Consider the following 23,647-nt stretch of genomic DNA (forward strand, 5'->3'; position numbering starts at 1 on the left):
TTAGAAAAGCTCAACAAAAATAAACGGAACCCGCTCTTTCTACGCCCAGACACCCCGCCTGTAATTCTTGCAACACAGACAGGGCGGCATTGCACTCCTGCATGAGAGCAGAAACGGACCAGGGACAAGAAGTGAAGCTGCCAGGCCTATAAGCCAAGAGAAATCCAGCAGGGAGGCTGACCCTGCAAAGAGCCAGCCAGAAAATATATTTTACGAAGGCCTTGCCGCGGGAAGGATTTCAAGGTGGGAGCTGGAACCGAGGAACAGATCTCTCCCACGCAGGATTTTTAAGCTGGTGGCATCTCTCTCTAAAGAAAGCTCATTCGCCCAGCACAAAGCGTTGTTTTCACCGGGCTGGGGCTGCAGCCCTGGGGAGGCGGGAAGCAGCCGCCGCCGCCTTGGCTGCACCGGCCCCAGCGCAGAAGGGCGGCCAGGGCGCCTGCCGCGGCGGAAGCAGTGGGAACCAGGCGAGGTCACGTGAGCCATTTCAAATCGCCGCCGGCCGAGCGCCGCTGCGCGCGCGCGCCTGGGCCGGGGCGCGAGGCCGCTCATCCCGCCCGGCGCGGGGACGGGCTCCTTCTGAAACCGAGCCGGGGCGGGAAAAGAAAATCCGGTTTACGTTTAAAAAAAAAATAAAATACACCCGTCCCGCTGCATTTCCCAGGGTTCCTGGGGCTGCCCCGTGCAGAGCCCCCCCCCCCCGCCGCCGCCCGGGGGCCGCGCCGGCGATCGGGTAAGTGCGGGGTGTCCGTTAGCGGGGAGCCCCCCCCCCGAGGGCGGCAGGGCGGCAGCCGGCGCAGAGCCGGAGGCAGAGAAACCCCCTTTGCAGCCCGCCCGGCTCGCTCGGGCTCGGCGAGCCACCGAAACCCGTAAAAACAAACGGCGCCGGGCTCGTCCAGGGGTCTCGGGCTCGAAGCGCCAGGAGGGGCCCATCACCCCCCGCTGCGCCCGCCCCCCGCTCCGCGCCCGCCCCTGCCCGCGGGGTGCGGCAGGGGGCTCAGGGCAGGGTAGGGCAGGGGGTTGGGGTGCAGGAGGGGTGCAGGGTGCGGCAGGGGGTTGGGGTGTAGGAGGGGTGCAGGGTGCGGCAGGGGGTTGGGGTGCAGGAGGGGTGCGGGGTGCGGCAGGGGGTTGGGGTGTAGGAGGGGTGCAGGGTGCGGCAGGGGGTTGGGGTGCAGGAGGGGTGCGGTAGGGGGCTCAGGGCAGGGGGTTGGGGTGCAGGAGGGATGCGGGGTAGGGAAGGGGGTTGGGGTGCAGGAGGGGTGCAGCGGGGGCTCAGGGCAGGGGGTTGGGGTGCAGGAGGGGTGTGGGGTGCAGCAGGGGGCTTAGGGCAGGGAGTTAGGGTGCAGGAGGAGTGCGGGGTGCGGCAGGGGGCTCAGGATAGGGGTAGGGCAAGGGGGTTGGGGTGCAGGAGGGGTGCAGCAGGGGGCTCAGGACAGGGGGTTGGGGTGCAGGAGGGGTGTGGCAGGGGGCTCAGGGCAGGGTAGGGCAGGGGGTTGGGGTGCAGGAGGGGTGCAGGGTGCGGCAGGGGGTTGAGGTGCAGGAGGGGTGCAGGGTGCGGCAGGGGGCTCAGGGCAGGGTAGGGCAGGGGGTTGGGGTGCAGGAGGGGTGCAGGGTGCGGCAGGGGGTTGGGGTGCAGGAGGGGTGTGGGGTGCGGCAGGGGGCTCAGGGCAGGGGGTTGGGGTGCAGGAGGGATGCGGGGTGCGGCAGGGGGCTCAAGGTAGGGGTAGGGAAGGGGGTTGGGGTGCAGGAGGGGTGCAGCGGGGGCTCAGGGCAGGGGGTTGGGGTGCAGGAGGAGTGCGGGGTGCGGCAGGGGGCTCAGGATAGGGGTAGGGCAGGGGGTTGAGGTGCAGGAGGGGTGCAGCAGGGGGCTCAGGACAGGGGGTTGGGGTGCAGGAGGGGTGCGGCAGGGGGCTCAGGGCAGGGTAGGGCAGGGGGTTGGGGTGCAGGAGGGATGCGGGGTGCGGCAGGGGGCTCAGGGTAGGGGTAGGGCAGGGGGTTGGGGTGCAGGAGGGGTGTGGGGTGCAGCAGGGGGCTTAGGGCAGGGAGTTAGGGTGCAGGAGGAGTGCGGGGTGCGGCAGGGGGCTCAGGATAGGGGTAGGGCAGGGGGTTGGGGTGCAGGAGGGGTGCAGCAGGGGGCTCAGGACAGGGGGTTGGGGTGCAGGAGGGGTGCGGCAGGGGGCTCGGGGCAGGGTAGGGCAGGGGGTTGGGGTGCAGGAGGGGTGCGGGGTGCGGGAGGGGGCTCAGGGCAGGGTAGGGCAGGGGGTTGGGGTGCAGGAGGGGTGCGGGGTGCAGCAGGGGGCTCAGGGCAGGGGTAGGGCAGGCGGTTGGGGTGCAGGAGGGGTGGGGTGCGGCAGGGGGCTCAGGGTAGGGGTGGGGCAGGGGGTTGAGGTGCAGGGGGCGTGGGGTGCAGCGGGGGCTCAGGGTACGGGTAGGTCAGGGGGCTGGGGTGCAGGAGGAAGTGCGGGGTGTGGCAGGGGGCTGGGGTGCAGGCAGAGAGCTCAGGGCAGGAGGTAGGGGTGCGGCAGGGGGCTCTGGGCAGGGGGTGCGGGGCATTGCAGGGGCTCAGGGTGGGGGTTGGGCTGCAGGAGGGAGTGCAGGGTGTGGCAGGGGGCTGGGGTGCAGGCAGGGGGCTCAGGGCAGGGAGTTGGGGTGCAGGGTGCAGGAGGGGTTCGGGTTCCGGCCTGGCACCGCTTACCTTGAGTGGCTCCGGGGTGGCAGGGGTGCGCACTGAGGCTCCCTGCGTGCCCTGGCCCCGGCCCCGTGCTGCTCCGGGAAGTGCCGGGCACCGCTTCCTTGCAGCCCCGGCCCATGGGAGCTTCAGGGGAGGTCCCACAGGCAAGAACAGCTCACGGAGTTCTCTGCTCCCCCTCCCCTGGGGCCGCTTCCCGGAGCAGCATGGGGCCCTCAGCACCACAGGGTTGGCAAATCCGCGGGCCGGATCCAAAGCCCTGAGGGGCTGGATCCGGCCTGGGGCTGTAGTTTGCCCACCCCTGGCCTGGAGGTAGGCTGGGGATGTGGGGGCGGGACACGGGAAGCTTGGTGGGCCGCAGGAAAGAACCCCGCGGGCCGCATGTTTGTGACCCCTGGGCTAGTTCCCCTTTGTCTGGGAGCTGCAGGGTTGCAACGTAAGGAGAAAGAAACATCGTGTGAAGCCAAGTCAGCAGCGCCTGCTGTGCTCGATGCCTGGGAGGGGGTCTGTGAAACTCTCTGGTGTGTGTCCTCCCCATGCCCTATTTGTAAATCCCAAATATCCAAAGCTGGGGGAGGAGTTAGTGATTGGGGAGGGATCCAGAGTCCTTCTGAGGGCAGCACCTGGCAGGTTAAATGTTAGAGAGATCTTGTTAGACTCATACGACTGGAAGGGACCTCAAGAGGTCGTCCAGTCCCCTGCACTCAAGGCAGGACTAAGTATTGTCGAGACCAGGGGTCCCCAATGTGGTGCCCACGGGTTCAATGGCGTGCGCCCGCAGGATGCTGTGCCGCCGAGCACGGCCGCCAGAGAAATGGCCGCCAAAATGCCGCCGAGAAGCGTTGCCGTATTTCGGCGGTGACGCTTCTTTTCGCTACGACTTCTCGGCGGCATTTTGGCAGCGGGGTGTCTGGCGCCCGCCACAGTCTTCTGGGAATAGGAGTGTGCTGTTCCCACAGAAAGGTTGGGGACCACTGGTCTAGACCATCCCTGACAGGTGTCTGTCTAACCTGCTCTTAAAAATCCCCTATGATGGAGATTCCACAACCTCCCTAAGCAATTTATTCCAGTTCTTAACCACTCTGACAGGAAGTTTTTCCTAATGTCCAACCTAAACCTCCCTTGCTGTGATTTAAGCCCATTGCTTCTTGTCCTATTCTCAGAGGTTAAAAAGAACAATTTTTCTCCCTCCTCCTTGTAACAACCTTTTCTGTACTTTAAAATAGTTATCATGTCCCCTCTCAGTTTTCTCTTCTCCAGACTAAACAAACTTCTTCAATCTTCCCTCATGGGTCATGTTTTCTAGACCTTTAATCATTTTTGTTGCTCTTCTCTGGACTTTCTCCAATTTGTCCACATCTTTCCTGAAATGTGCTCTGCAGAGCTGGACACAATACTGCAGTTGGGCCTAATCAGCACAGAGTAGAGCGGAAGAATTACTTCTCGTGTCTTGCTTACAACACTCCTGCTAATACATCCCACAGTGATGTTTGCTTTTTTTGCATCATTGTTGCACTGTTGACTCATATTTACCTTGTGGTCCACTATGACCCCCACATCCTTTTCTGCAGTACTCCTTTCTAGGCAGTCATTTCCCATTTTGTATAGATTAAGAGCTATCTATCATCTAACACTTACATAGATCAAGATCTCTCAAAAATATGTCTATTTTGGGTCTTCTAAGTCCATTTATATGCCTCTGTCTTGGGCTCCCATTATGCTCCAGAATTAACTGCGGCAGGGTTAGCACAATTCAAGGACACCGTTTACACACAGTCGCCAACTCTGGAAATCTCTCCATGTGACCAGACCCCAGTCCTGTCCCACTGACATCACAGCTGGTTGTAGGATCAGGGCTATAGTTTGCTCCCCTGCAGACTGCAAAGTGAAACTCAGTCTTAACCAAGCTTCCTGATGCAGCTGATTCTGACAGCAGAGATGGGTGGCGATCCTGGGAGTAGATGTAAACGTGGGGACCCTGGTGCCAGAACAGAGCCCCACTGGGCTTGTGTGAATTGGGAAAATGAGTGGCCACTTGACCTTGAATGAAAACAACAAGGAGTACTTGTGGCACCTAATAGACTAACAAATGTATTTGGGCATAAGTTTTTGTGGGCTAAAACCCATTTCAGATGCATGGAGTGGAAAATACAGTAGGAAGAGATATATAGCAGTACATGAAAAGATCAGAGTTGCCTTACCCAGTTTGAAAGCATCTCCCATTTTTTGAGCCCATTGGTTTAAATAGGACTCGAAGAAGGTCCCGAGGAGGGTTGCCTCTGGGATGCTTTGTTTTGTTTATATATGGTTTAGTGAGAGCCAGTTTCTTCCATACAGTTCTGCCCTGGTGGTGGGGCTGCTGCTGGCTGGGAGGCTGGACTGGCTCTGCTAGAAACCTCTGCAAGTTCCTCTGGGAAACCTGAGTCCATGCAGGTTAGTGCACTTTGTGGTGGTTTTTTGGGGAGAGAGATCCCCAGATCTCACGTGGTGAATGGAAATAAGTATGATCCCTTTCAGTTCAATGAGAGGTGTAAGGTGGCTCATTTACTGTGGGGCAGGCGGGGCGGGTTGGGGGCCCTGGCCCACCATCACACCAACAAACTAGGTTTTATAAACATTCCAGACTGTCAAGATGAATGGGTGGATGGAAACCTGGACTTTGCTGTTTGATGCTGGAGAAAATGATTTTTTTTCCCAGAAAAGGCTGGGTTAATGGAGCCAGAGTGCACGTGGAAGGCTCTCTGCAATTGACTCCACTGGAAACCTGTCTTTATAGGACAGGAAAACTCCATCAAGAGCCACACACGAAGACTGGATTTGTGTTACACCTGCAGCGATTTTGGTGTCCGTTCTCACTGCCTGGGAAAGGCAACGTTAATTATAGGACATGGGGATGTGTAGGCTGTAGGGAAAAAGAGCTGATCTGGTGTTTTTGGCTCAGAAGCGTTTGCGTGGGAGGGGATAATGATAGAGAAGCATTTCCCCTTTGGAAAGAGTTTTCCCTACAACTGCAGACTTTATTTTCTGAAAATATACAAGCACTAACTCACTTCTCTCTCTTGCTCGCTCTCTCTTAGGGCTCTTCAACCATGGCGTCTCAGGAGGCTGTGGATACATCTTTTTTCTCCCTAAGTGGTGTTAGAGAACGGATGAGGGAGAAGAAAAATGGTGCTTTAAAGACAGCAAAGCTGAATGCTTCCCTTGTATCAAAAATCAAAACAAAAATAATAAGTGAGTGCTTGCTTGTTTTTTGTATTACGCAAGCACTTAGGGGCTCGTATCAAGATCAGGTCCCACTGTGCTTGGTGCTGTCCATGCATGTAGTCCTTGCCCCAAGAACTTAGTCTAAATCTGGAAGAAAGTATTTTATAGTTGGGGAAACTGAGGCACATAGAGGCTAAGTAACTTGCTTAAGATCACTGAGGAAGTCTGGCAGAGCTGGGAATTGAACTCAGATGGCCCAGCTCCTAGTCGAGTGGCTTAACCACAAGACCACAATTGAAGAAGGCCAGGCTGGATTAAGAAAATACTGCAAGGTTTAGAGGGGAAGTGAAGGCAGCTGTAAAAAATATAATTAACAAATGGAATGAAGGGGAAGTTGATAGTACTGAGTATAAATCGGAAGTTAGGAATTGTAGAAAAATGATAAGGGATGCCCAGGGACACAAAGAGAACTCGATGGCCCTCAGAGTTAAGGACAATAGGAAGGAGGTTTTTTTAATATATGAGGAACAATAAAGAATCTTAACAATGGTATTGGTCCATTACTAGATGGAAATGGTAGAATTATCAGTAATAATACAGACCCATGGTGTGATTCATGCAGGCAGCAGGGCCTTGGCTGGTGTAGATTTATTCTGGTAGCAGGAATAGGAAAGATTTAATGTAATATCCTACTTTTATTTTGCCTGTAGACAACTCTTCTATAGTTAAGGTCTCCTTAAAACGCAATAATAAAGCTCTGGCACTGGCCCTCAGCGCCGAGAAGGCGAATAGCCAGAGGCTCGTCTTCGAGAAGATGTTACTGCAGAAAGAAGTGGAGCAATGTCACTTCCAGAATGCTACGCTTCGGCAAAGACTGTATTTTCTGGTACTGTGCTAACACTTGAACTTTGGTTGTGGGGCAGTCACAATCAGTGCTACCACCTCTGTAGAGCCTAGCCAGGAAGAAAAAGAATGTAACTTAATTTTTGCCATCAAAACATTTCAGAATTTATTAACCTATTTTTTTTAATCTTTTTAAAAAAACGGTCCAAACATAGTATCGAACCTGGGTCCCATTCTCCCTAGCAGCTGTGCAGGGAGACAGTTACAACTCTGTCCTCTTATGCGGTAGACTAAGCCTACCTGTTTGTCTGAACTGAGATACAACCCTGAACAGAGCAGAGTGATGACCCAGTTCAGGCACAGTAAGATGGGGTTAGGTCGTGTCTATACTGCAAGCACAAACTGTGTGTTGACAGTCTTGTAACTGGGTCCTAGATATTGTGGTTTAGTGCAGGTGGGCCCTTCATTGTCTTCAGTTGTCCCCAATCGAGATGCTATCTCAGGGGAAGATACTAGGTTCCTGAGGGCTTGTCTATACAGGGAAATTGCGAGCATAGCTGTAGTGGAATAATAATTCTGGTATAGCTATGCTGCTCAATTAAGGGCTTGTCTATCAGACAAGACATGCAAACTGTCCAGACTTTCTACTCAGGTGGTTGTATCCGAGCCCCTTCCATCAGTGGAGCATTTCCTAAATCTTCAGGGCAATCAAACCCATTCCCTCCCCCACCTCTTCCATCCCACCACATAGTGTCAAAGGCCTACCCATAATATGAGCATTTTAATTACATGATGATACTCCTCCCTCTCTTTTTCTCATATGATTTGAGCAGTGAAATAGGTAAGTGTTGCTATTTAAACTATAATCTGTTAGCACCCTTTGCAATTAATGGGGCTGTTCACCCCTCTCAGAGCTGTTGTTCCAGGCAGCCCAGGCTCCCTGCAAACTCAGGCATGCTTTGCTGCATTGGTTTGCAATTGGATCACATTTGATAGCTTTCCATTGTAACCAAAGTAGCCTGAGACTTATTACTAGTGTGTAATTGCTGGGAGCTTTAGTGTCTCATAGCATGCCCTTGTTCCCCCATCAGGCTGAGCGGCACTGCTTTCTGCTCCCAATATTAGCCTCTCTTCAGCTGTGTCTAGAGAAATTTTAAATTCCAGTCTTGTAAAACATGACTTTTCTGATACAGAATAAAACCCTTAAACAACTGGAAGCATTTCTGAATGGTAACCTGCTGACGGCCATAAAGATGAGCAGACCTTCCGAGGTAGGTGGTGGGGCTCCGAGTATTTGTGTGTGTTTGGGAAGGAGTGAAATATCTGTGGGTCCTGTCCAAGGATTGCTCCTCACGTCATCGTTTGGAAATGTTACTTGCTTACCCCACACAGTACCTTGATTTTAGCTATATGTTAATGTCAGTGACCAAATCAAAGGGCCAGGTTGCAGCCAGTAGCTCCCCTTGGCCTTGAGGTAGATTTTTTTTCCTTCCGTTGAATTAGTTCAGCTGAACTCGTTTAACTCTATTTGAAATTGCCAATTAATGCCAATGTGGGCACAGTCCAATACCTCTAGCTCAATTTTAGCGGGATGTGTTACAGCCCTAAAGTCTTTGAGGCCTGGTCTATGCCTAAAAATTGGATTGACCTAGATACTGTCACTCAGGGCTGTGAAACATGTCATGCCCTGTGTGATGTAGTTAGGTCAACTTAACCCCCCATTGTAAACCCAACTAGGTTGATGGATTTACTCCTTCAGCTGATGTAAGAGGTGTCTAGGCTACAACTGCAGCACCATAGTTACGCTGCTGTCCTATAGACATACCCTGAGCTAAGATCTTGTCTAAATGTACAAATTGTATCTCTATCCGCATAGTTGAAGTGGTCCAAGCTCCCTTAGCGTGGATGCAGTTATACATGTATAGCCTATTCCCATGCAGAAAGGGGAGTAAGCTATACTAGTATAAGGTGCCTTTATACTGGTATAACTGTGTCCACTCTAGGTTGTTGTAGTTTAACTATGTCGGCAGAATATCGTACCCCTAAGCGACATAGTTACACTGGTGCAAAATCTGCATGTAGACCAGGCCCATGTATATATCTAGCACCTTTCCAGGTTTGGCACCGTGGGGGAAGGCTGGCCATAGTCTACCCAGGCTCTAAGCTTCAGGCTCTGCTGATAATCCCAGAGGGCTGGTTGTTTGCTAAAGACATCTACCTCTATAGGGCAGGGACCATCTTTTGGTCTGTGTTTGTAGAGTGCCTAGCACAATGGGGTCCTGTTTCATGACTGGGGTTCCAAGGTGCTATGGTAATACAGATAGCTAATAATCAATGGTGGCAATATTTCCCATGTGGAAATTAGAAGTGCCATCATTAGATTTCAAAGTTGACACCCCACTGAAAAGGGATGATTCACAGACCCCTTGGAGCTGCTACAGATTCAGTGAGATCATATTGCGTCTGTTCATACTGGGAAGATACACTTCCCAGTTATAAAGGCTAGAAACTTTCTCGCCTGAGAGAGGCTAGTGCAGCCTCCCAGCGCCGTCTCATTCCTGGCTTGTTCTGTTTTACTTTTGGAGGCGGCAATTTTGTATGAGGGTCTTAAAATTTATTTATATATAGATTTTATTTTATATATATATAAAATAAAAATCCCAGTAGTAGCATTTTCAATGGCAGAATGCTCAAAAGTGTCTATGTACTATTTAAAGTGCCAGTGTGTAATTTCCCACGTGTTGGTATCCAAAAAAAATCCCTCATCACCTTCCATAAAACCAAGATGAGACCTTGTGCCGCTCCCACACAGAACAGTGTGCTTGTTTATTACAGAACCCTTAACAGACCGTGCCATTTTTCCACCCTCTAGTACCGTTCAAGTTCTCTGCTGTTAGCTGCAGGACAGCACAACAGCATCGTGGAGGGCAGCTGGACTGATGATCTCACAAATGCACAACTTGGGGTCTCTCCACTTGCTAGGTAAGCCTGAAAATGTTCAAATGAGGCTAAAATCATGTGTGTAACTTTAAACGTGTCAATTCAATCGGGCTGTCCATGTGCTTCACGTTCTATACGTTTCAGTGCTCTGCTGGATTGGGGCGTAGGTTTGTAAAGCACCCTGTATCTTTGCAGTGCTATATTAATAATAATAATACTGTCTATCTCTTGTATGGTGCTTTTCATCAGTAGGTCTCAAAGCACTTTTACAAAGGTCAGTATAATTATTCCCCATTTTACAGATGGGGAAACTGAGGTACACAGTGAGTGAGTGACTTGTCCAAGGTCACCCTGCAGGGAAGTGGCAGAGCTGAAAATAGAGTCCAGGTCTCCTGGGTCCCAGTTTAGTGCTGTCTCCACTAACCCCCTCTGCCTCCCTATGCTTAAGAGTAAATGCTTAGCAGTAACCCACGCATGACTACAATTTAGGTGCGTGTTTTGGGAAATGCCATTGCAAATGTGATCTGTTCTTAAAACAGTAGATCTGAAAATCTGTTTGTTTCTTTGTCGTGTCCCAAGTTCAGGTCCCTGTATAACCCCAGCACACTATCGTTTGAACCTGTGTTTTGGATGGCCCTGCTTCCATCTCCCTTCAGATTTTGTTTCCTCCCACAGAGGCTGTGCCCCAAGAGACACATGCTTTCCCACCTATGTGAAATGACCGCTCGGCACAGATCAAATTTGGCTACGCTGGTACACATTCCTCTTTCCTGAACGGTTACAATGCCGAAGCAAAGCACCTCTTTACCTTGAAGGACATGCTGAAGTGCTGTCCCAAGTCGGGGTGGATTTTGGTGCTGTCCTGAAGCCTGGAGATGGGTGATCTGCTCCGTTCCCGCTTTTCCTTTCATCACCTCTCTTTGCACTGCAGAATGGCAGCGATGCCGATGAGGGTCCCGGTGTGTGAAGTAGATGATGGGAAAAGGCGCCGAGGCAGCAGCTCCGCGGGTGTGCAGACGTTCCCGCTAGGGCTCCAGACATCCGTTCCAGAGCAGCCGGGTAAAAGCACAACCACCTCGTCCCGGCTTGTGGAGGAGCCGTTAGCAAGCCAGGAGAAAAACGGGCAGAGGTCGAGCAAAGGAGGTGAACCAGAACCTGCCTTTCTTGACTCTCATCTGATTTTTGGAGGTAAAGTCCATCTTTGTCTGGTCTCCTAGGACAACTGTTGGTGTGCTTTAGTGCTGGGCTGCAGTGCAATACAGACTGAACAGGTGTGCATTTAACTCGTCTGCTTGGACGCTGTGGCTGCATTGGTATCATGGGAATACTAGTGATAGTGTTGGAGCAAATCTGGGGCTGCCGAGGACACTGTGGTTGTTGCTGTGCTACAAACTAGGAACACCCCTGAACATCATGACTACAGTACAGATTGAGCTTTCCGAGGACTTTCAGTAGCAACTGCTATAGTGTGGAAGTGCTTAGAGAGAGAAGTGCGGGCCCATACTTTGGGATCCGACCATTTTATGCTAAAGAATCCCACGACAAGCAGTTCTGATCCTGGTTCACGTACTTTCCAGCCAGTTTATGACCATACAAACCACGAGAACGTTGCCTGACGCAGAAGAGTTGAATCTCTCTCGTTGACGTTGTTCCTGGTTTTGGCTTACTGACCTGTTATTTTTAAATGCTTCTGCGTGGGTGACGTGCCCTTTGTTACCATTCAAGGGTCTTGTTCCACCATAGGCTGGTGGAGACCAACTTTGCACTGCAGTGACACACAAAGGGTCCAGCTGCCCTGCAGTCGAGAGGCACAGCTACGCTGTGTGAGATGGGCACGCGGTAGCTTTGCTCAAACTAGCAGTGTTGTTGCAGCGGCGTGGGTAGTGGCCTGGTCTCGTTCCCCGAGTACATACCCAGGGCCCTGGGCAGGATTGTACTTGGCTGGGTAGCGTGTCAGGTCCGCTGACAAGTGCTGCAGTGGTATCTGAGTGCAGTGTAGACATAGGCTTAGTTAACATGTGTAGCAATATTTTCCAGCAACTGACTTTCGCCTGCTGGCTGAATTGCCTTGGATAATGAATCCTGGTGGTCTTCCCCCATCCCCTGTAGGTGTGTGCAGCGCCTAGCCCAATGGGGTCCTGGTCCGTGTGCTACCACAGTACAAACAATAAAACGTTCTGATCTGGATTTTGAACACCCCCAAATACCCGGCGTGTTGAGGTCTGGGATTGTGCTTTGGGCCATTCTCCTGTTTTGAGGAGAGCTAAATAAGCATCTCTGCAGCACAGACAATTTGCTGATTCTCCACTAGAAAATCCAACCTTGTCTCATGAAAGAGATGCCACTGTCTGTCCTGTGGGGGTGCATGGTAATGTGAGAGTCACAAATATGAGTTGATGGGATTTTCTGGTGCTGCAGAAGGTGATTTGTTGTCTGCCACGTTTATTTTAGGATGATATATAGATATGTTTTTTTTTTTTTATTGTAGAATCCTCGTCATGCACCCCACAAAGTTCCGAAAATTTCCCAATATCTACTCTGGCTAATAATCTTTCTCTGCCGCAATGTGAGAAGATTACAAGACCATGTAGTGATAGTCTGGTACACCTGCATGGACACGTAACTGAAAGGAAGAAACGTGTCACTGTCTTTATGACGAGTACTCCATCTTCTGCAGTGGACTTTCACCTAGATACCAACTCAAATCGTGCCTCGAAATGGAGCGTTGGTGGGGACAGCTGTGCCAGTAAAACAAGCATGCCGATCAAATCGAGCTCTCTCCATCTCTTGGATTTGCCTTCGGAGCCCAATAGCGATCCTAAAACAGAATCCCCAGATAAAGGGCTTCCCTGTGACCTGCTGCAGCCTGAAGAGACTCTGTGCTATGCTGAAGTGGATCATAACTTCAGCCGAGTCGCTGAGTTTATTACATTAGAAGCCAAAAGTCAAAGTAATGGCCAAGCCAAAGCCGCTGAAACTACAGTTGTCAAAAAGGTCAGCAAAGGTAAAAAGAAAAGAGATGCACTTAATATCCATCCTAAAAGTAGTTTGGATGTACCTCATGAAGAAGAGAGCCCCCCGAGTTCTAAAAAGGTATCCAAGGCTAAAGGCTTGAGCGGGAGCAAATGGGAAGCCCACAAGCCCACATGGCAGACTCCCAGGGATGCTTTGGAAGAGGGGTCGTTACAGAAGAGCAGCGGCTGTGCTGTGGGACAAAGTGATAAAGCCAAAGATTGCAGAAGAATGCATGTGTTGAATGCAGGGCAGTCGAAGAAGGTGGAAAAAAGGGTCTTGTTACCACAAGAACTAAATAGAGAGTCTTTTGCTGAGAGACTGAGTAGTATGGAGAGCCAGTTCCAAAGTCCACGCTCTGCCTTGTTCAGTCATAAAGCTCCATTAAATGGTGGTGCTCCGCAAAGTCCACTGTGCTTGGAAAAACAGGGCTCCGGCATACCAGCTTTGCAGCAGGATTTGCTGTGTGCGAACGTGAAATCTACAAAACCAAAAGCAACCAGGAAGACCATTCGAATTAGCAGAGCAGCTGACTGTAGTGAGGAACATGTGCAAAGCAGTACCAGAATTCCAGAGAGCAAAGCTGAATGCCAGGCTAAAAAAGGGCAGAAAAGCAAGAGAAAAATGAGTAAAGAGGGCAACTTCAACACTCAGAGAAGTGAAGCAGAGAATTCTGGTCCATGTGTAGATGTGCAAAGTGTAAATAAAAGCAACGATAAGGATTCATCAAGCAATACCAAACCTAGCAGGAAAACGTACACTGTGTCTCTTTCTGATCTTACAGGGAGCTCAGTTCCTGTCCTGCCAGGTTTAAAGGGGGGTGAAATCACCCACTCTGAGCGTGTTCCTGAGAGCAAAACTAACAAGACCCAAAAGGCTCAGAGAACTTCAGCTGTTCAGAGCAATAAAAAGTGGAGCAGCAGCCCCGTAGAGAAGGTGCTGGACGGAGTCCCCAGCAATATGAATGCCTTAAAGGAAGGGGCTGATTCCAGATCTAAGACTAAGAGAAAAACCTATGTTGTTAACCCTCCAGAAGCTCACCCTGAGGGCAGAGAGAGTTTTGCTTCTGAAACTCGAGGCGTAGCAGATTCTGCATTCAGTCAAGTTGATCCAGTGGAACAGAATTTTCTGCCTGTTACCATTTTCAAAACTGAGCCAGATTCCTACCTGGAGCCACCGATCAGTGAGCCAGATGGGACGAATTCCATGGTGGGAAATCCAGGCCTTATTGATTTCTCCTCTGCACCCTGTTCTGAAGTTTTGGCCTTCAGCCCCTGCAGCAAAAGTCTCCCACGCTTGGAGCCCCCAACTGCTGCAGAGCACAGAATTGCAGAAAAATCCTCCACTCTGCCAAAGAGCTCTGCGATCGTTAAAGAAAACGACACCGAGCAGACGTCGGGAGGTGGTTGTGGGCGGAAGAAAGCAAAGGCCAGTTCAAAAGACCCTTGCCAAAGCACAGCCTTGCCAGGAAGTGGTAAGTGGCGGGGTAGAGGAAAGGGATTATTAGCATACGGACAGTATACGGGAAAGGTGGAAGTGATTATATTGTAGTACAATAAATGCTCTGATCATTACTATTTAAAACACAGATTATGTATGAATCTTGGGTATTTTGTTGCCCTCCGCCATCTGAATGCTAACTGCAGAAAAATAAAAGTTCTACTAAGTTGTGGCCTGACTCAAAGCCTGTTGAATTCCTTGTGGGGTTTTCGATTCAGCAGGTTTTGAATCAGGCCACCAGCCCTTAGAAGACCTCACCGCTCCTCGATTTGGTTTCAGTGATTTGGGATTTTATTTATATTTTTGCAAGAGTCTCTGGATGCTGTTTTGGTTGTGGGTGGGGAAAGGCTGAGGACCACTGCTGTGGGGATTTGTTCCCTTTGCCTCTGATGTTGTGACTCTTCCTCTAGACTGTCTTGCAAGATGTTGAACACTTGAGCAGCTTTTAGGTGGAGAACAATATGAACTAGCCCTGATCAGTGCCTGCATTGTCTTTTTGCAAAGAGGATGCTACAACTGGCTGGGAGATGTGCTCTTGTATGTGTTAAACCTGAGTGGGAGGGTTCAGATCCCTGTTGTTGCCTAAAGATGTTTTCACTGCAGGGTTAACATGAGTTCCTCCTCTCAAGTTCGCCTCGCTTGAGTGAGAGTGGCCGCGCTGTCCAATAACATCTGAGCCCACCCCAGCACTGTGCTCGCTCCTGTGTGGCGCTGACTTATAGGGACAGGTTCTTTGGTTTGCAGGCTGTAGTAAACTGAGCTGCTCAAGGAATTCGTTCCCAGGGAATTGTTGGAAACCTTGTCTATGCTTTCTGGGCACAAGAGGAAGGAATGGGGGATGGCTGCCGAGAACCAGCAGCTTTTGAGTCGTGCTAGCCTGTGTCCACACTGCAGAAGTGGTTGTGTTAGCAGCTGACAGGTTGCACTGGCTGGACCGTTAGCCTGTGCCCCCTCTTGGGCCAGTCCACTCGAGTTAAAAGCACCAGCGCACTTGAGTTCAGGGTTTGTGGGTGTGAAGGGGACTCAAGTTAGGGGCATCATTTGAATTATAACTTGAGTTGGTTTTGCAATGAAGACAAGACCTGAGAGAGAGATTAGAGATGGGATGTTTCAAGAGAACTTTGCATTGGTTTAATTCCCCTCCTGTTGAAGTCAGTCACAGTGGAGTTAGACCAGGGCTGAACCTCACCCTCAGTTGGGCTAGGTGGGCTGAGATGTGAGCCCCTTCAGCCTAATGGGCCCTCAGATGATTCTACTAATAACCACGTTTTAGCCAGACCTCAGCTTCATCCTTAATGCTGGCCCCGTGCGAGCAATCGGTGCTCCTGGGAGCTCCAGTCATTCTTCTTGCTTTGTTTGGAAAGCAGCAGAATGCCAGCTTTGCTGGGGAGACGTTTCAATGTTTCTCCAACCAGGGGGAAAATGCTCCAACAACTTACCTCGTTTGCTTCCTGTTCTGACCCTAGTAGGGTTCTCCATGCTCTGGGTCGGTGGAACTATCAGGAGTTAATGGAAGCAGAGAACAAAGTTATAGTAATACGGGGTCTTTGTAGATTCTTCCAGAGTTAATCCAAGGGTTTAGCATTTCTGTGCCTCTCATAGAGTCTGTCCGATAGCTCATGTGCCCCAGTAAACACACACAGGATGGATCTAGCTGCTTTGACTCAGGGGTATGCTCTGAGGCCTTTACGGCAAACACTGCACTGAGAGGGATTAAATGTTGCTACAGAGTTTATTACCATGTCTCGTGCATTAAAATAAGAAAGGCATAATTTTGTGTAGAAATACACACAAACTCGGAGCCAGAGGCTGCAGACACACTTACTTGATGAGGGATCCTGCATCTCCATTCATTAGGTTCATTCTGAAATGCTCACGTTCCCCTCATCCAGATAACATGAACTCCACGTGGGTAGATGAGTCCTAGGGTTCAATTTTCGCTCCCCATCAGCTTTCTCCCAGTCTTTTGCATTAGAGGGTGTAAGGCATCTGAAGAAAGGCAAAGTTTAATAGGCCCAGTAGCTTAATTATGGCTAATGTGGGCCACTTGCAGCCCTCATTCCACTTGTATAAGCTCCCACTGATGATCTGAGGGGAGATGTGCAGTTATGGGAGAGGTTCTGTTACTACTGGTTACTCTGCAAAAAGATGTGGGTTTGTTTTTTTTTCCTGTAGCGTTCCAAAATCAGGCTGGTTTGAAAAGCAGAGTGTACTTTGCAAGGGTGTTTACCTGTAACTGGAGCGCTGGAAAATGGTGTTACACTGATTTCCTCCTCCCATGCCCCAGACTTGCTAATTTCACTTGGAAAGATTTTCAGTAGATGCTGCAGTTACATCCAGGTTACATAGTTAGCTCTGGAATTCTCCCAGCTAGTTCCGATATCACAGGCACCCTCGATCACACTTCCTTAGCTCCTACCCACCTGCTATGTCTTTTAGGGAATACGTTCTTTAGGGCAGGGACTGCCAATGATTTTCTGTATGTAAATACAGCCCTGCTGCTGACTGAGGCCTGTTGGCCCTCCCACAATGAAAAATTACAATAATACACAGTAAAAAACCTGGCCTTTGAACAATAATTCTGGTTTTGGACAAAACGGGGTGGAGAAACCTCCCAAACAGTCTCCTGTGTCTGGGGCTAAAGGGAAAGGTGCCAGATGCAACTTTCAGAGAACTCTGACCATACATTACTCATTCTCTTCTCCACTCGCAGGTGATGTCTCAGGTTCGATTTAAATGGGCTTTGTCAGGGAATCGGCAATATTTTGAATAAATCATTTCAAACGTCCCTGTCTTTACAGAGAACAAAGCCCTGCAAGATCTGACCAATGCTAGCTTTCGGGCATCCATCAGTTCAGGAGAGTCTTCGGCACGTCCGACCAGACGGAGGCGGGACCCGGCTTGCTACGCAGAACCGAAACTCAATAGGTCGGTATTTCTAACCCCCCCAGCGCCTCCCCTGCACACTGTTCTTGTTGAAATGAGCTTTTCCTGTATGCCGGCTGCCCCTACTGCTTGGCATGCCCTCCCCAGTCAGGTTGCTAGTCCTATTCCCTTCTCTACCTTCATCCAAATCCTTCCTAAAACAGCCTTTTGGCCTACAAGAAGTGACGGGGGAGCCAACAGAACAAAAACAAAATATGTATGTGCCTTAGGCCCCCGTCTGCCTAAACAGAACCTTACACTTGTGTGGAGTCCCTCTGAAGTCAGTAGGAACTTGCTGAGTTGAGAGTCTGCCTCTGTGATCCCTTTCCAGGATCAGGACCTTCCTGAGCAACTGTATGTCCTGTATCTGTTTGTGGCACCCACTTGTATCATGTTGAATTTAGGCCACAATCCTGCCTTGGGATCATTTAGCACAGATGCCTGTGTGGAGTCCTGTAGACTTACTGTCCAAGAGTTGATGTCTAGCACAACCCTTTGCTAGGTTTATTACTTGATCACTCACCATTATTTTTTAATTGCTGAAATTTAAACCACAACCCTGTACAAACCCATCCCTGGAAGTAAGAAATCTCTAAACTGTAATATTAAGTAGGCAGAGGAATAGTAGAAAATAAAATTCAGTTTCCTAGATATACAAGGACTAGGAACAGAAAGCAGCATTTGTACTTCACTGTATTCTGAGACATCCAAAGCATTTTTGTATATGTAAATTAAAGATATTACTACAAGTACCATTGATTCAGTCAAGTTCTCATTACGGGTGCATTGTTTTTTCAGTAAGCATACTATCTGAGTAGTTACAAAACAGTGGAGGATTTCTCTAAAGATGCTCTAAAAACTCAGTGCATCAATCTCTCCCGCATAGGGGCATTTTCCCATTGTGAGGGTACCTCTGTTTTGCATATCACCAGCTATCTTTAGGCCTTGTCTGCACCTGAAAGCTGTATGCTTTAACTATACCGGTATAGCCATAGACTTACTGCAGGAAGTGCAGGGCTTGAAACCCGGTGACCAAGGTATGCCCTAGCACCGGGAAGCAGACAGCCCTGCAAACGAAGCACAGAGGCATCTGAAACTATCTAAGTACTAAAACTAACCTAACTACTAAAATTACAGCAACTATTTGCACTAAAGACTGGATTAAAAACCACTAAGAGAAGGATTACCTGAGCAATGAGGGGTTCCAGGAACTGTCACAAGCAGTAATAAGGAACTGAAGAGGAGTGGGGTCGGCAGGGCCCTTTATACCGGCCTTATAAGCACACAGCGCTAGAGGGCTGGAGCCAGCCCACCAGATACCACTAAGGGAAAAAATTCTGGCAACTGTGCTCAGGGAGCGCACACACCTATGTTGGAATGGACATTTGCAAGCACTCGAAGACTGTTCCCTAGTATTTTATATCCGTATAAAGAACCTTTTTCTAGTATGTCTCTCTTCATTTTGGAGGAGGAATAAGCCTACACCAGTAAAAATCCAAGGTGACTTATACTGGTATAACTATTACGGTTAAAAAAAAAATCATGCCTCTAATGGAAATAGTCATATGTGGGTACAACTTGCAAGTTTAGAACAGCCCTAAGTTTGACTAGCACTTTAATTATTTGTATTATCATAGTTAGTTAATAATATTTAACTCTTTTTATTCTGCAGCAAATTGAGGCGTGGTGACCCCTTTACAAACACACAGTTCCTGCATTCCCCTGTCTATAAAACCAAAAGGAAGAAAATGACAAAAGAAAAGGAAAAATCTAAGAGGATCAAACAGGAAGAAAATGTCTTCATGAATGATCCACTGCAACCTACATAAATTGTCTGTTTTCAAAATGATTAGTAAATATTTTTATTTTTCTGTAGCTAAAAATCATCAGATATAACACCGCATCACACCATGAATCAATTTGTCTTGTACTTTTGCTGGGACAGTTTGAACTAGCTGGAGAACTTAGAAGGGAGTTTGAATAATGTATTTATTTTATTTTTATATTGGAATGCTAAATAAAGACCAATCATTTTACCTTCTAAAATTCACATTGATGATAGTGCCTTATGGCCCCTTTGCACCAGCTAGGCTGTACCCTGGCCCTAGGCCTACAGCTGGGTCTCCCAGTTCTCTGCTACTTGCACTGGGAGCCATTCCAGGGCGGGGATGGGGCAATGGAGGAAGGTGATGAGACCTGGGAAGATGTGGACAGGTTGTTCGTTTGCCCCTGCAATTACACATCCCTGTAGGGGCTGTAGTTCTTGGTGGGAGTAAGTTCTATTAAGATGGTCAATGAGCATTGGGCCGTCAATCTTTCTTTCTGGCATGGCTTCTCCAATGGGAAGGTTTCCTGTATATTTAGAATCCAGTGTTTTTTCATAGAATCACAGAAATGTAGGGCTGTAAGGTACCTTGAGAGGTCATTAAATCCAGCTCGCTGGAGGGAGTGACTTGGAAGGAGTTCTGCACTTGTGCAATAATAAGTAAAAGAGCTATCCGGGTAAAGCACTGCAGCATCCCTTAAAGATGATGAGTTTCCATTGACTTCCGTGGTTGTTGGATCAGGCCTTTCATACATCCTCTGTTGCTGTATGTCTGAGAGAGATGGATTTTTTAAACCATAAAAATAATATAAGCCCTGCTGCTTTAGTCTTCCCACCAGTTTTGCCCTAGGGCTTGTTTACCCCAGTTTGGTGCACCAAAATGGTATAGTTTTTCTGTGTGGTTTTTGTGCCCCATGTCTCCACTCTGCAAAACCATCAAACCCTTCGTCGTCCTTGAGTCCTCCTTGTGTAAGTCAATGCTCTGCTGCTTTGACTCAAACGCTAGCTGGGAACCTCTCCCTGTCTTTGAGAATGGGGTGTTCAGAGCAGAGGAGTTTATCGTGAACATCAAACAAGGTTGGGCTGGGTTAACTGCTTACAAAAAAAACAAACCAAAGGTCACCAGCTGTTTTTAGCAAGTCAGCAGACTAAACTGGGCCCAATTCTTCACTTTGTTACATGGTTCCTTATCATGCTGAAGTCAGTGGAGTTACCCCAAAGCAAACATGGACCCAATTCCTGCCTCTCTGACGCCATCTGTGTAACTGCGACCAATGAACTTTGTACTTGTTAGTCTTACGTTTCCAGACTCCACTGTCTGCTCTCTAACGGATAGTCACAAACAACACTCCAGAAGGGAAGAAATAGCTTAAATATAAGGAAAAATAAGTTCAAATGGACCCTGTTAATAGTGCCTCAATGTCATTGCAACACTTACTAAAGTCCCTGCTGTAGGGCTACGGGCTCAGTCGGACGTCGGCTTCTAGAAAAGCCAGTTTGCAGCTCTCCAGCAAAACTACCTTCCAGATTGAGGTCATGTGACTCTCTAAAATCTTTGAGCAGATCTGGGCAAAATAGAGGACGAGAACAAAACAAAAATTCTGTCTGAAGTAAATGATTGACCACATGCTTCTCCGAAATCAAACCCCTGGCTGTTAATAGTCAATATGGTATAATTGCTGCTTGTGACCTTGTGGTGGGGGAATGAATTTAAATAGTATGGCTTTATATTTAAAAAATATAAACTTTTCTTCTGTCTTTGGGACACACACTGTAAGAGGCACTCATCTCTAGTGTCATTTGCTTCCTTCTCATAGTATTCTGTGAAGTACAGTAGTTTAATCTTTGTAAGAAAAACATAAAAAAGCAAAAGTAAACAGGTCATTTTTTTAATCAGTCGAGTGATCTGAGTCAGGGTCAAGTGTCTTGGGCTGAGTTTCTGTGGATGTGCTGGGCGAATGCTGTCTTCTAGGAGAGATGTTCTTCCCCATAGTATCTCACTTGGGGGTTTACTGGGAACAATGCTCACACTTCCACTCTCCCTTCTCTTTATCTGAGACCACAGGGCTAGATTCTCAGCTTGCCTACATTGTCGTGCTTCACTCATTTCAACGGAGCTACAGTACTTCACCTGGCACCAGTTGAGACTCTGGGCCACGGACTCCAGTTTTTGCATGAGATTTAAAAAAACCCCAAAACATGAGCACGGATCCTATCTAATAAATTATATATATCTCGGAGAGCGAGAGTGGGAGTAAAGCTAATTGTGGGCCCTGTGTTCACTTATGTGTGCAATACTGTGATTTCTATGTATTAAACCCTCCGCTGTACTTAAGTTGCACTAACTCAGGGTTACTTTATCACCAAAATGCAATCCGAGCCTTGATCTTGGGACAGCAGTCATTCTACTATTTTTGGCTCTGATTTTCTTTTAAAGCACTGTATTGCATCTGTTTTGCTGAGCATACACAGGAGGGTCAACGGCCAGTTTTGAAACGTGGCCCATTTTCCTTTGCTCAGCCCTGTGGGGCAGAACCTGTGGATGTAACGTTGTGCTCTGTGCTACTAAAGCGTTTTTCCAAATGTATTGCTCTGATTCCTGTCACTGGCTGTGATTCCAGCATGCACGCTTGGAAAGCAGTCACAGATTTTGGACAATACAGCCTTGAGTGAGTCATTCAGTCTCACCCCTGGGTTTCACGTTGCCCAGTAGACAATATAGAGTGTGATTGCCCTTGAGTTTCCTGGTTTCTCAGGACTTGTCTTCACTGCAGAGTTAACCTGAGCTCTGACTCAGGTATTGACCACACACAAACCTCTGACATGAGCGTGGTGGTGGTTCTTGCAACCTGGGCTAGCTGACCTGCCCGAGGCTACTGGCTAAAGCCAGAGTGTTGCCCACAGTTGGGTGTGTAACCCACACACATTGCAGTGAGACCCCAGGTTCAACCATTCCAATATGACTAAAGCTCCCGTGCCTTCCCATAATTCCCCCTGTGTGCCCAGAAGGACAGACAAGTTCTCCCATAATTCACTGGGCAGGAATCCTTCAGCAGCTCAGTTTCCTGCAGTGCTAAGAACCATGGGATGTCCCTAATGACACACGGGATTGCAGCACTGGTGAGAATGCAGTAAGTCAGGTAGGGCTTTGCAACGTGGCTGCTAGACCCTGGCTAACTCTGCAGTGAAGCCATACCCTCGGTGGTAATGCCCTAGGGGCTAGTCTGCTGGGCTTTGGGGAACTGGTGCTGCTGGGTTTGACCTTCCTCTCTTCTGCTGGAGCCTCAGCAGGGGTTTCAGTACCTTGGGCTGGATTTTCAGAAGAGCTGAGCACCACCAGATCTAATGGAGGACGGAGGGAAGCTGTGGGTGCTTGGCCCACTCTGCTGTGGGCCATCCCTCACCTTATGTGGCAGTAGAAGGGGGCCCACTTTCTCCCATCACCAGCATTCTGCGGGGAGCTGCAGGGGGTTGCTGCTTCTCCCCTGCATGAGTGGCTGCAGGGACTCCCAATGCTGACCACTGTGGCCAAGAAATAGGTGGGGGAGTGGCTGGGCTTGCTACACAGAGCCCCACCTTGCTTGGATGGTGGTGGTGAGGGGTGGTGGTGATATTAACACCCTGGGCAGTTCACCCCTCAGCGGTTGTCTCAGGCTGTCTGCAGACGCAGGCAGATATTACTGCATCAGTCATGTTTGGGCCAAGTTTTCGAGGTTTTAATCATAACCAAGTGGGATAATGTTTTTAAATGAAAGCTAAGATTCTGTGCTCATCACATGACTCCAGGAGCTGGGGCCCTAGGCATGGGCATTGTAGTCTCAACATTAACGCTACCTGGCCTGTAAAGTGTATTTGATTTCTTGTCCTTTTACTGTGAGTTGCTCGGCTGCACGGTGGCGCTGCTAGGAGTGTTCCTACTATTGGTGTTTGTCTAGGCAGGCTGTTGAACTTGATCTTTGTGTGACCCTCCCACCTGCAGCAGGGGGCTGCTAATGTTTCATGAACCAGGCTGGAAACAGGTGGCACGACGAGTTCTGATTTAAACATTTTCCTGTGTTTCTCTTGCAATGGCTTAGCGCGTATGTAGTGAGCAGCCCCTAAATAGCGGTTACGTGAGCTGAAATGAACCCAGCTCTGTAACGCACTTTGGAATAGGCCGTGCACTCCTATAACTGGCCCTAGATATGCTTAACTAGCAGGTCCGAGAGCCACGTTTCAAATTGGTGGCACTTCATAATGTCAATGCTGCTCTCTAGATTAACCTGGACTATGCTACTAGCTGGTCAAATTTAGGATTGAGCATCCCCACTGCCTGTATTAAATTAATTCACTTTCTTAACCAGTTCTTTGAGCATAGGTTTTGCTGCAGGCTTTGAGTGTCTGTTTGGCTGGCTTCTGAGCCTGTTAGGTTGGTCCACAGGATTTACGCTGATGTAACTAAAGTCATAATCTAGTCCCTTCTGTTTTTATAGTTGCCATTATGTTGCGTTGTTGGGTACAAAGTCTGTTCTACTATTCTTGCTTACATTTAACTGCTGAAGACGTCAGAGAAACAGGGCGTATCGCATATATTGTTTCAGTTTACAAGGACAGACACTGGTGGGTGCTTTAGTCTCCTACAAAAATGCAAGTTTTGTATTCTAGAGAAAACTTGGGGTTTGCAGACCAGATTTGAATCTCCTTTCCCAAACCTACTGTACCCACTCTCT

At 49.1% G+C, this 23,647-nt stretch overlaps 1 protein-coding gene across 2 annotated transcripts; it reads left to right on the forward strand.

Moving 5' to 3' along the window:
- Positions 1–483: 483 nt before the first annotated feature.
- Positions 484–19,159, forward strand: SGO2 (shugoshin 2). Of its 2 annotated transcripts, none has more exons than XM_073306649.1 (10): positions 484–733; positions 5,027–5,122; positions 5,767–5,920; positions 6,604–6,779; positions 7,930–8,007; positions 9,609–9,718; positions 10,608–10,864; positions 12,165–14,162; positions 16,990–17,116; positions 18,786–19,159. In XM_073306649.1, exons 2-10 carry the CDS (start codon positions 5,117–5,119, stop codon positions 18,940–18,942), a joined length of 3,063 nt encoding a protein of 1,020 aa, XP_073162750.1. In that variant the 5' UTR covers positions 484–733; positions 5,027–5,116; the 3' UTR covers positions 18,943–19,159. The 2 variants fall into 2 exon arrangements, with proteins under 2 accessions (XP_073162750.1, XP_073162751.1); XM_073306650.1 differs by lacking the exon at positions 484–733 and adding an exon at positions 2,673–3,210.
- Positions 19,160–23,647: the final 4,488 nt, after the last annotated feature.

Source organism: Lepidochelys kempii, chromosome 11 (genome assembly GCF_965140265.1).
Source record: "Lepidochelys kempii isolate rLepKem1 chromosome 11, rLepKem1.hap2, whole genome shotgun sequence".
NCBI classification, from domain to species: domain Eukaryota; kingdom Metazoa; phylum Chordata; order Testudines; family Cheloniidae; genus Lepidochelys; species Lepidochelys kempii.